At 40.5% G+C, this 11,893-nt stretch overlaps 1 protein-coding gene across 2 annotated transcripts in view; it reads left to right on the forward strand.

The window, feature by feature from the left end:
• Positions 1-11,298, forward strand: part of WASF1 (WASP family member 1) — a 65,427-nt gene extending 54,129 nt beyond the window's left edge. Inside the window, exons 8-10 of one of the 2 annotated variants that reach the window (XM_036765964.1) lie at positions 5,230-5,409; positions 6,404-7,035; positions 10,364-11,298. In XM_036765964.1, the coding sequence (XP_036621859.1) occupies positions 5,230-5,409; positions 6,404-7,035; positions 10,364-10,521 (970 nt within the window). In that variant the 3' untranslated portion in view covers positions 10,522-11,298. The remainder of the gene's footprint in view (positions 1-5,229; positions 5,410-6,403; positions 7,036-10,363) is intronic. The other variant, XM_036765965.1, reaches the window with a different exon arrangement.
• Positions 11,299-11,893: the final 595 nt, after the last annotated feature.

Raw genomic sequence — 11,893 nt, forward strand, 5'->3', positions numbered from 1 at the left:
TCATTCCCCCCTCACCTGCCCTCTCCCCTCCCCCCACAGAACTGCTTCCTCTTGCCACCTTTATGAGAGATAATCCACCCCATTCTATCTCTCCCTATCTTCCTCTCTCAGTATGTTCCTCTCTCATCCCTTAATTTGATTTTATTTCTTTTAGATATCTTCCCTTCATCTTCAACTCACCCTGTGTCTGCTCTCTCTCTCTCTTTCATTTATATATATCTATATCTATATATATATATATACACACACATAGATATATACATACATACACATACATATATATATACATAAACATATATATATATATATATATATATATATATGCATATTCCCTTCAGCTACCCTAATACTGAGGTCTCATGAATCATACTCATCATGTTTCCATGTAGGAATGTAAACAAAACAGTTCAACTTTAGTAAGTCCCTTGCAATTTCTGTTTCTTGATTACCTTTTCATGCTTCTCTTGATTTTTGTGTTTGAAAGTCAAACTTTCTATTCAGTTCTGGTCTTTTCACTGAGAAAGCTTGAAAGTCTTCTATTTTATTGAAAATCCATATTTTGCCTTGGAGCATGATACTCAGTTTTGCTGGGTAGGTGATTCTAGGTTTTAATCCTAGCTCCATTGACTTCTGGAATATCATATTGCAAGCCCTTCGATCTCTTAATGTAGAAGCTGCCAGATCTTGGGTTATTCTGATTGGGTTTCCACAATATTCAAATTGTTTCTTTCTGGCTGCTTGAAGTATTTTCTCCTTGATCTGGGAGCTCTGGAATTTGGTGACAATATTCCTAGGAGATTTCTTTTTGGGATCTATTTGAGGAGGCGATTGATGGATTCTTTCAATTTCTATTTTGCCCTGTGGCTCTAGAATATCAGGGCAGTTCTCCTTGATAATTTCTTGAAAGATGATATCTAGGCTCTTTTTTTGATCATGGCTTTCAGGTAGTCCAATAATTTTTAAATTATCTCTCCTGGATCTATTTTCCAGGTCAGTGGTTTTTCCAATGAGATATTTCACATTGTCTTCCATTTTTTCATTCCTTTGGTTCTGTTTGATAATATCCTGATTTCTCATAAAGTCACTAGCTTCCACTTGCTCCAGTCTAATTTTTAAAGTAGTATTTTCTTCAGTGGTCTTTTGGACCTCTTTTTCCATTTGGCTAATTCTGTCTTTAAAGGCATTCTTCTCCTCATTGGCTTTTTGGAGCTCTTTTGCCATTTGAGTTAGTCTATTTTTTAAGGTGTTGTTTTCTTCAGTGTATTTTTCAGTATTGTTTTGGGTCTCCTTTAGCAAGTCATTGACTTGTTTTTCATGGTTTTCTCGCATCCTTCTCATTTCTCTTCCCAATTTTTCCTCTACTTCTCTACCTTGCTTTTCCAAATCCTTTTTGAGCTCTTCCATTGCCTGGGACCAGTTCGTGTTTTTCTTGGAGGCTTTTGGTGTAGGCTCTTGCACTTTGTTGACTTCTTTAGGCTGTATGTTTTGGTCTTCTTTGTCACCAAAGAAAGAATGCAAAGTCTGAGACTGAATCTGGGTGTGTTTTCACTGCCTAGCCATATTCCCAACCAACTAACTTGACCCTTGAGTTTTTCAGTGGGGTATGACTGCTTGTAGACTAAAGAGTTCTATGTTCCACGTTTGGGGGGGAGGTGCCAACTCTGTCACACCAGCACTACTCCTTCCCCAAGAACCCCCAACCCAGACTGGGCTTAGATCTTCAGCAGGCTGTGCACTCCTGCTCTGATCTGCCACTTAATTCCTCCCACCAGGTGGGCCTGGGGCCAGAAGTAGCAGCAGCTGTAGCTGCCCCACCTCTGCTGCCCCCGGGGCTGGAAGCTGAACCGTGAACTCCTTCCACTCCCGCAGCTTTTCCCACTAACCTTCTCCACTGTCTTTGGTGTTTGTGGGTTGAGAAGTCTGGTAACTGCCGCAGCTCACTGACTCAGGGCGCTAGGGCCCGTTCCGCCTGGCTCCTGGTCTGATTGGTCCACGCTGCTCAGGCTGGGCTCTGCTCTGCTCCACTCCATTCCCAGCTCCCAGCTCCATGTGGGATAGACCTCACCCAGAGACCGACCATCCAGGCTGTCCTGGAGCCCTGATTCCCTCTGCTGTTTTGTGGGTTCTGCCGTTCTAGAATTGATTCAGAGCCATTTTTTATAGGTTTTTGGAGGGACTCGGCAGGGAGTTCACGCTGGGCCCTGCTTTCCAGCCGCCATCTTGGCTCTGCCGCCACATCCCTCGTATATTGCCTTCTCTCCACTTACACAGTGACCACCCCAGTTCAACACCTTGTCCTCAACACCTGGACTATTGCAGTGCCTTCATACTTAGTACCCCTGCCTCAAGTCTCTCCTCATTTCAATCCATCATCTTTGGGGGTCAGTCTTCCTGATCTATATCTTACCACTCAAAGATGGCTCCGGAGAAGAAAGTGAGGCTGGTCACTTTGCACAGCCCTCCCTCACTGAAATCCAATTCACTTGCTAATTCATGGCATCACCTTCCTGATATCATGGTCCTCTTGGAGAATGAAGGACAAACAACAACTCCACCATCATCTGCACAGCTGTCAAAGTACCCTTCCTAAAGAGCATGGCTGACTCTGTCAACCTCCCCTCCCTCAGCAAATTCCACTGTATCACTGTTAGTCCTCTAGCATTAAATATTAATTCCTTTGTTTGGTATTTAAACTTTTCACAGTCTACCCCCTTTTTAATCTTTTTACAAATTACTCTCCTCCGTATGCTCCACGATCCAGCCATATTGGTCTCCTTGCTCTTCCTCACACACACACTGTTCCATCTCCTTATTTATATGTTTGTGTACCACTTGTGCCTAGAATGTTTCCCCTCCTCATGCCTGCCTCTCAGAATCTCCGGCTTCCTACAAGACTTAGTTCATTTGCCACCTTCCGTAGGAAAACTGTTGTTAGTACCTTCGCTTCTAAGGTTTCCTTACTTTATAAACATGTCATCTCCCCTGCAGTTTCCTTGGGGACAGAAACTGTTTTTCCTCGTGTATTTTGTTTTGTATCCTGAGTGCTTAGCAAAGTGCCAAGCAAGTATATAGTAAGCACTTAATATATGAGTATTGATTGATTCAAGGCTGAATATGTAAATTGGATAGTCATTTGCGTAGAGGTGTTAAGTGAACCCAAGGGAAAGAGAGTATAGAGAAAAGGGGCCAGTACAACAATAGGAACAAGCAAAGGAGATATGGTCAAAGAGGTAAGGGAAGAAACAGGAGAGAATCCTGTCATGGAAGGCAAGGTTGAAGAAAGTATGCATGCAGAAAGAAGAGGTGGTTGACTGTGCAAATATTCTAGAAAGTTTTAGTGCAGAGGTCCTTAATCTCTTTATATCATGTATCCCCTTCACAGTCTAACAAAGCCTATGGACCCCTTTTCAGAATGTTTTTAAATACACAAAATAGGCTATATTTGTTGCTGTACAGTTATGAAAATCTATATATTTTTTAATGGTCACAGATCCAGGTTCCTGGTTTAATGAAATGAAAACTGAAAAAAGGTCACTAGATTTAACATTTAGGAGATATTGGTATCCTTGGAGAAAGTAGCTTCCATCGGAGTAGGAAGACAGATTTCAAGGGAATAAGAAAAAAATAGGATGTGAAAAAGTGAAGGTGACAAATGTAGATGGCTCCACCTAAGAATGTGACTACAAAAGGAAAAAGAGATACTAAATGATAGCTTGAGGAAATAGCAGAGTCAGGTAAGGGTTATTTAAGAATGGAGAAAGGAGGCAGGGTGACATAGGGGAAAGAACACTGCTTCTGGGGTCAGGGGAACTGGTTGAAAACCCTACCTTTGACACTTCTGTGTGACTTTGGATAAATCACTTTATCTCCCTAGGACTCAGTTTCTTCATCTTTAAAATGAAGGAGGTAGACTAGATACTCTCTGAAGTCCCTTCCAGCTCTATTTTTTTCCCTGTGATCCAATCTCCTGATTATGTTTGTAGGTCATGGGAAAGGAGGAAATGAATAAGGAGAAATCAAAGATAAGTAAAAGAAAAGGAATAACAGAGGGGGCAAGCTTCCAAAAGAGATGGAATGAGATAGGGAATATCATTAAAGGCATTTATTTATTCTTTCCTCAAAGTCCTCTTGGCCATCTTAGAAAGCAGCAAAGATTGTAAACACAGACAGATGCATCCTATAGGCCAGTTGTGAGGAATTCTGATGTGGAACTAGTATTATTATTCCCCTTTTACATATGAGGAAACTGAGGCCCAGAGCAGTTTCAAAGTGATATGACTGTATGCCCAGGTTTCAAGCATAAGATATTGAGTGAATAGTGACACCATAGATAGAAATGGTGGAGGCAAAAGGTAGGGAGAAAATTGACAAGCCTAGTTTAGGACATGTTGCATTTGAGATGTTCTGGGACTCTTAGATGGAATTGTCCTATCAGCAGCCAGAGGTTTGAGTCTAAAGCCCAGACAAGTACTAAGACTTGGAAATACATGTTAGGTAGCCATCTTCATAGGAAGTAAGATTACCAGGGGGAAAAATGTAGAGAGAGAAAAAAAAGAGGCTCAAGAACAGAACTCCAGGAAACGCTCACCTTAAGGAGTAGGGAAGAGGAGAAGCTAGAGAAAGAGGTAAAGCATGTTATAGAAGAGGCAGGAAGAGAGTCAGGTTGGTGGGGATGTCTGAATCAAAAGCAGGAAAGAGTATAGTAGGAGGGAGCGATCAACAGTGTCAGAAGGTGCAGAGAAGTCAAAGTGGAAGATTGTTTAGAAGCTCATTTGGGGATCATTAGAGACCTTTGAGAGAGTGATTTTAGTACAGCGTTAGTGGCAAAAACTAGATTAAAGGGGTTGAGGAAAGAGTGAGTTGTTAAGCAGTGGAGGCAGCAAATGTAGGCAACTTTTTCAAGCTATTTATCAGTGAAGGGGGAGGAGAGAATGGGGTAGAAGGATCAAGACCTTAGAGAATTTTTAGGATTAAGGAGATCTAAGACTGTTCATACAAGCACTTTGCAGGAAACCACCTACTGTTATGGCTCCAAAGTCCAGGAATCTCCAGTTTTCCTGCAGTATTAAGCCATTAGAGCTTTAAGACTTTTGAGATCCCTATATTTTGGAAAGATTTCCAACAAAAGAGTTTTTTGAAAGTCGTCACTTAGATAGAATAACTCATTTCCCAATGTTGTTACCAAAAAATAAGATGACACTAACATACTAAATATTTTCTGTTCTTTAGACCTCAGGCATATGTGGATCATATGGATGCCTCTTACTCACTTTCTGCATTACCCTTTAGTCAGATGAGTGAACTTCTAAACAGAGCTGAGGAAAGGGTCTTAGTGAGACCACATGAGCCACCTCCACCTCCTCCAATGCATGCAGCAGGAGATGGAAAACCTGCACCTACTTGCATCAGGTAACAGAATTAAGTACACGGGTAAATATTTCCCTTGAGAAGAGCTGCTGCATTTTTTTCTCCAGTAAAGTATTCCAATAAAAAACCTTACCCTGATGAAAAAAATTACATTTCTTACGAAGGATTTTGCTGAGTGCATATGAATAATAGCATGCTGTCTAAGGGAGGGGAAAGCGGAATCTTGTAAAGGGTTTGATTTTAAAGGACCAAGAAATGCAAATCAAGCAAAATAGTTGAGACATGGTGACGGATGTCAATGAAGTGTTGGAAAAAGGATTTTCGGGATTGGGAGCAGAAAATCAGATGCTGTTCATAGTCTTTCTCAAGTGTTTTTTGAATCTTAAATTAGTCTGTCAGTTACTGAGTCTAACAAATTATAAATTTTCTAAGGGAAGATGACCTGCATTGCAAATTAGAGTAAAAGTGAATGTTCTATTCACTGTAGGTTCTATTCTTCGGAAGATATGTGGTTCTTATAAATCTGTCACAACCAAACTCTGTGTATAATAAGTGTCATTGATTTAATTAAGAATATACGTATTGGCACCAAATACTCATGATTGAATAGAATCCTATCTTGGCCACCAGGATTTCTACAAATATAGTCATAGCATAAATTTGACTTTGTCACAGTGCAGGCTTAATCCATTTTGTTACTAAAATTTAGTATATAAATGTAAGAAGAATTTATTTCCTAACTGGACCCTGCATGAGAGTTAAATGAAACTGGTCTAATGTGAAATTATAATTATCAAGGATGAATAATATTTATATGATTTGTGCTTGTCATTGTTATCATTATTAATATTCTTACTGATATGCTTTTCTATCCTTTTCCTGTCTTGCTACTTACCAACAAAAAATCTTACAGTTTTTAGAGGAACCTGTAAATATTATCACTGCTGGCAAATGATACCGGTTAGCTAGTGCATTTGAAAGTGTTTTAGATCTTCCGTTTTTATTAACTGATTGGGGCATATCATTGTTGTTTCAGCTCTGCTCCAGGCTTGGTAGAAAGCCGGCCCCAGTCACCAGCCGCAGGCAGAACAGCAGTGTTTGTGAGCCCCACACCCCCACCTCCTCCACCTCCTCTTCCATCTGCCTTGTCAACCACTTCATTAAGAGCTTCAATGACTTCAACCCCTCCCCCTCCAGGACCTCCCCCACCTCCACCTCCAGCTGCTGCTCTTCAAGCTCCAGCAGTGCCGCCCCCGCCAGCTCCTCTACAGATCGCACCTGGAGTCCTTCACCCAGCTCCTCCTCCGATAGCGCCGCCTCTAGTGCAGCCCTCCCCTCCAGTCACTAGAGCTGCCCCAGTGTGTGAAACTGTGCCCGTTCATCCACTCCCACCAGGGGAAGCGCAAGGGCTGCCTCCACCTCCGCCACCACCTCCCCTGCCACCTCCCGGCGGCATTCGGCCATCGTCCCCTGTCACTGTGGCAGCTCTTTCTCATCCTCTTTCTGGAGTGCACCCACCCCCCTCTACTGCCCCTGGGCCTCATGTTCCATTAATGCCTCCATCTCCTCCATCACAAGTTATTCCTGCTCCGGAGCCAAAGCGCCATCCATCAACCCTGCCAGTAATAAGCGATGCCAGGAGCGTACTTCTGGAAGCAATACGGAAAGGTAACATACCATTGCTCATTTAAAAAAAGAAAGGGGAGGGAGGTGAGATGTAATGTTGTTATTGGAAACTCAGACTTTTAGATAGCAGCATGCCTATGTTTGTAAAGGATTGTAAATATTCTGTGTCTGCCTGCCTTAAGTCTCCCCCATCCACCTGCCATTGAGCTGCCAGAGTGATTTTCCTAAAATGCAGGTCTGACAATGACATCCCCCTACTCAGCATACTCTACTGGCTCCCTGTCACTTCCAGGATCAAATATAAAATCCTCTGTTTGGCATTCATAGCCTTTCCTAACCTAGCCCCACCCCCTACTCTTCCAGGCTTCTTGTACTTTATGCTCATCCAGTGACACTGGCCTCCTTGCGATTCTTTGCACAGTACAGCTCAGTTCCAGGCATTTGCTCTGGCTGTCCCCCACGCCCGAATTGCTCTCCCTCTTCTCATCTCTGCCTATTGGCTTTCTTCAAGGCTCACCTATAATACCATCTTCTATCTACAGGAAGCATTTCCCAACCCCTCTTAATTCTACTGCCTCCCCTGTTTAAATTATTTCCTATTTTTCCTGTGTGTTTCTTGTTGGTACATATTGTTTGCTTGTTGTCTCCTCAATTGGATTGTGAGGTGAGCTCCTTGAGAGCTGGGGCTGTCTTTTGCCTCTTTTTGTATCCCTAGCACTTAGCACGGTGCCTGACACATAGTAGGTGCCTAATAATTTTTTATTGATTGGCAGATAAGTGTTCCTTAACAATTGCTGCTTTATAGTCTGTTCAAGCAAGCACCCAATCAGGAAGCATTTATTAAGTACCTACTATGTGCTACATTGTGGTAGGTATTCCTACTCAGTTTTCAAAAGGTCTATTAGTTGAGCATCAGAAAATCACAGCATTTAAGATTTCAAAGTGACTTAAGGGGCCTTCTAGCCCAATGCACAAAAATATGCTCTACAACATTCCTGACAAGTGGGTCATCCAAACTTTGAAGGTCTCTAAGGGGACGGGGTGGGAGGAGCCACTGAACTCCACCACCCCACCAGACAAACCATCCCACTTAGAGATACCTCTAATTGTTAAGGAAGTATTTCCTGACATCAAGCCTAAATCCACCTCTCTCTAGCCTCCTCCCACTGTTTCTGGTTCATTCTTCCACAGCCAAATGAAATTCGTCTAATCTCTCTTCCCCCTCACAACCATTCATTTATTTGAACAGATACCATCCATCCCCCCACCAAGCTTCCTTTTTCCAGGCCAAACATCTCCAATTCTTCCACCAGTCCTCAAATAGCGTATTCTAAAGGCCCTTCACCATCCTGGTTGGATACTCACCAGGTTATCAGCCTCCTTCCTGAAATGTGGCACCCCATATTGTGCACACCTCTAAGGGGAGGCACGCCACATGAGGTTTCTCTGCTTCTTTTAGTGTGTAGCCCAATGTCACGTTAGCTTTCTTGGCTGCCATATCGAGCTTTTGCAGTCCACCAAAGCTCCAGGTATTTTCCAAGTGAACTATCAAAACCCTTAGCATCTTGTGAAATTGATGTTTGAACCCAAGTTTAAGATGATGTTTGTCTCTGTAAAATTTCATCTTAATAATAATATTGATAACAGTGGCTAGCATTTATATAGCACTTCCTATATGTAGTACAGTGTGTATATATATACACACACACACACACACTATACACTAGTAGTATGGTATAGATTTACTATATGGAAGATGCTGTGCTAAGTGCTTTACAAATAGTATCTCAGTCAACCCTTATACCAACCTGCAAGGTGGGGCTTTTATTACCCTTATTACACATTTGAGGAAACTGAAGCAGACAGAGGTTAAGTCACTTGCCTAGGGTCACAAGTGTCTCAGACAGTGTTTGAACTCAGGCCTTCTTGATTCCAGTCCCAGGACTTAATTCACTGCACCACTTCGCTTCTTCTAATGCTATTTTGTGTGACCCAGTATTCTAGCCTGTCAAGTTCTTTGAAAATTAACTCTGTCTTCAGGCGTGTTATCTGTCTCTCTCAGCTTTGTATCATCTGCAGATTTGATAAACATGTCATCTCTGCTTTTATCCAAGATATTAAATAAAAATGTTAAGCAGCACAGGTAGCTAGATCCCTGGAGTATTCTAAAGAAAACCTCCTTTACAAGCTGACATAAATCTTTTTAGGTATGGCCATGTAACTAGTTCTGAATGCAGCTGTTTTTACTATGGCCTTTCTCCTATCTCTGAGTTTTTTTTTCCTATGAAAATAGCATGAGGGCCTTTATCAGCTGCTTTGCTAAAAGCTAGGTAAGCTGGAGTTCCTTTATTCCCTCTAATCTACCAGTTTATTGATGCTGTCAAAAAAAAGGACATACGATTAATCTGGCATGATGATTTTTAAAAATTCATTTTTCCCCCATGATTTTATTGGAATTGTGTCTTCCTGTACCAGACATAGAAAAACCCTTAATACATTTGTACTTGTAAACTAGGTATGTTCCTCTTTGTCCTGCCCCTGGGTGGGTCCAAGGATGGAAATGGCCTGGACTGGGGTGGCCAGCCTATTAGTTCCATATCACTAAAAAGGACTTCCCAAGCTGGATAGCTTAGAGGAAAAAGTAGTGGATGGATGATCCTCTGTGGGAGCAGCCTAAGCTTCAAGTGAGTGATAGTATCAGATTCAAAAAGAAATGGGCCACTAAACCACACATAAGGATCGCTGCAGGCTGCAAAAGATTGACTTAGCTTTACAGTGAAATGTGATCTATGTTTTATTATATTTTTTATTAAATATCTTTTAATCTGTTTTGGGCCTTACTCAGGCATCCCATGGCTCCCATGTTTGACTTCTCTGATGTGGAATATAGGCTTAGTCATCAGGGAGATTATATATGTGTGTGCATATTATGCACACACACACATATATACATATACAGACATGTGTATACATCGACACATGTGCATACTCACATACATGTGAGTACACACATACTCACATATGCACATTTGTGTATGTATTGTGTATGTACACACAATATCTATATATACTCATACCCATTAGGCTAGATCTTTGGGGTTCATGAGCTTTTTACAGAAATTCCAAATGTCTAAATTCTTTGAGACCACCAAAGGTGCCATTTGGCAAAGTACTGTACCAATCTAGCACATGGCATGTTCGCAAAACAGCTAACATCTCTAAAAATTGTCCCCTTACATTCTTCTTTCTGAGCATCTGGCCATTCGTTTTCCTGCTAGCATTTTTCACGTCCAGTGAATGGGTTCAAGAAAAGTTCACATTTGGCGCTTTGGTTTAAAACCTGCAATGACTTTGACTTATTGCACACCAGGTATTCAGCTACGAAAAGTAGAGGAACAGCGCGAACAAGAGGCTAAACACGAACGCATTGAAAACGATGTGGCCACCATCTTGTCCCGCCGGATTGCTGTGGAATATAGCGATTCTGAAGATGATTCAGAGTTTGATGAAGTGGATTGGCTGGAGTAAAGAAACATCCATTGATACACAACCAAACTGAATGCAAATGTCCATTGTGGTGCTTGTTCTTTGAAAATGATTGGTCATTACTAGTGTTTATATTTTTTTTCCCCCTTCATCCTTTTTTTTTTTTTTTGGTCCTATTTTTCAGTTTACAAGAAAACTAGCACATCTTTCAAGTTAAGTGTTTTATGGTGGCTTTCCTTACTTGCTTTTTTTTTTCCCCTGGAAAGAACATTACTTTGTTCATATAGACCACTAAGTATTAAGCATGGGCAGCTGTTACTAGAGTAGCAAATTCAGTTTGTTTTTGTTTTGTTTTTTTACATTTCTTAATTGTGCACTTTGTGAATTTTAAGTTAATGAAGGTAACTGAGATTGAAATTCCAAGGGCAGCTGTATGTATTAATGAGCCTTATTCCATTTTAAATAATGTCAAGAAATGCATTAAACCTGGTAAGAGATCACTACCTTGATTATGTGAGTACACTAAAAGGACAATAGTATGTAGTACTGAATACAATTCAAGAAAAAAAAAAAGAATGCTTGAGCTTTTTTATCTTTTTTTTAATTTTTAAATAATTATGGCCTTATATTTGAGTGTTTAGCAGTTTCCCTTCCCCTGGCACTCCATCCCTTAAAATACATATTGTGTGTGGTACTATTTGCCTGCCTACAAGAGTTGGATTTTTCCCTGTGAAATATTCTGACTGAAACATAATTGTGTAACTTATGTAACTGTTAAGAATAATAGTCCGATTTAATAAATGGTTCATTTTAAATGTTTTTAGTTGTTGTGGCTTTTTCATAGTCATCCTCTAAATGGCGTTATTAAAACCTCCTAAACTGATGAGGTCACAGATTCATTTGAATTTTAAAAAACAGGATTTATATCTTTCTAAATCTTAAGACATACAGTGTCTCCTTAATTATGAAGGTATTGTTTGCACTATTACATAGGTTGCCCTAGATGGTGTTTTTCCTAAAGTCACAATTGAGAGGTTTCACAACTCCCTGAGATTGTAGAACAAAACGTAAAATCAACTCTCAAATTTGGTACACCTCTTAATTCAGCTTAACTACAACTTCGTTACAACCTGGCACCAATTGGGCTATTATAGGAGCCTGGTTTGAGTCTTCTTATTTCAGGGGAAAAAAAGAAAATTTAATAGTTAAAGAAGGCAAATACAGGACAGTAATTTACACCGAAAGTCCTTAATATGGAGAGCAGAAGATTTGAGAATTAACTTGATACGAGTTTTAAAGTATAGATTACTACAATAATATAAATTATTCCTATATATGGGTACACATATATTGATATATATGCATATATGATCTGCATATATATATATACAATAATATAGATTATTACAATAAT

The sequence above is a fragment of the Trichosurus vulpecula genome, chromosome 7, assembly GCF_011100635.1.
Source record: "Trichosurus vulpecula isolate mTriVul1 chromosome 7, mTriVul1.pri, whole genome shotgun sequence".
Lineage (NCBI taxonomy): Eukaryota > Metazoa > Chordata > Mammalia > Diprotodontia > Phalangeridae > Trichosurus > Trichosurus vulpecula.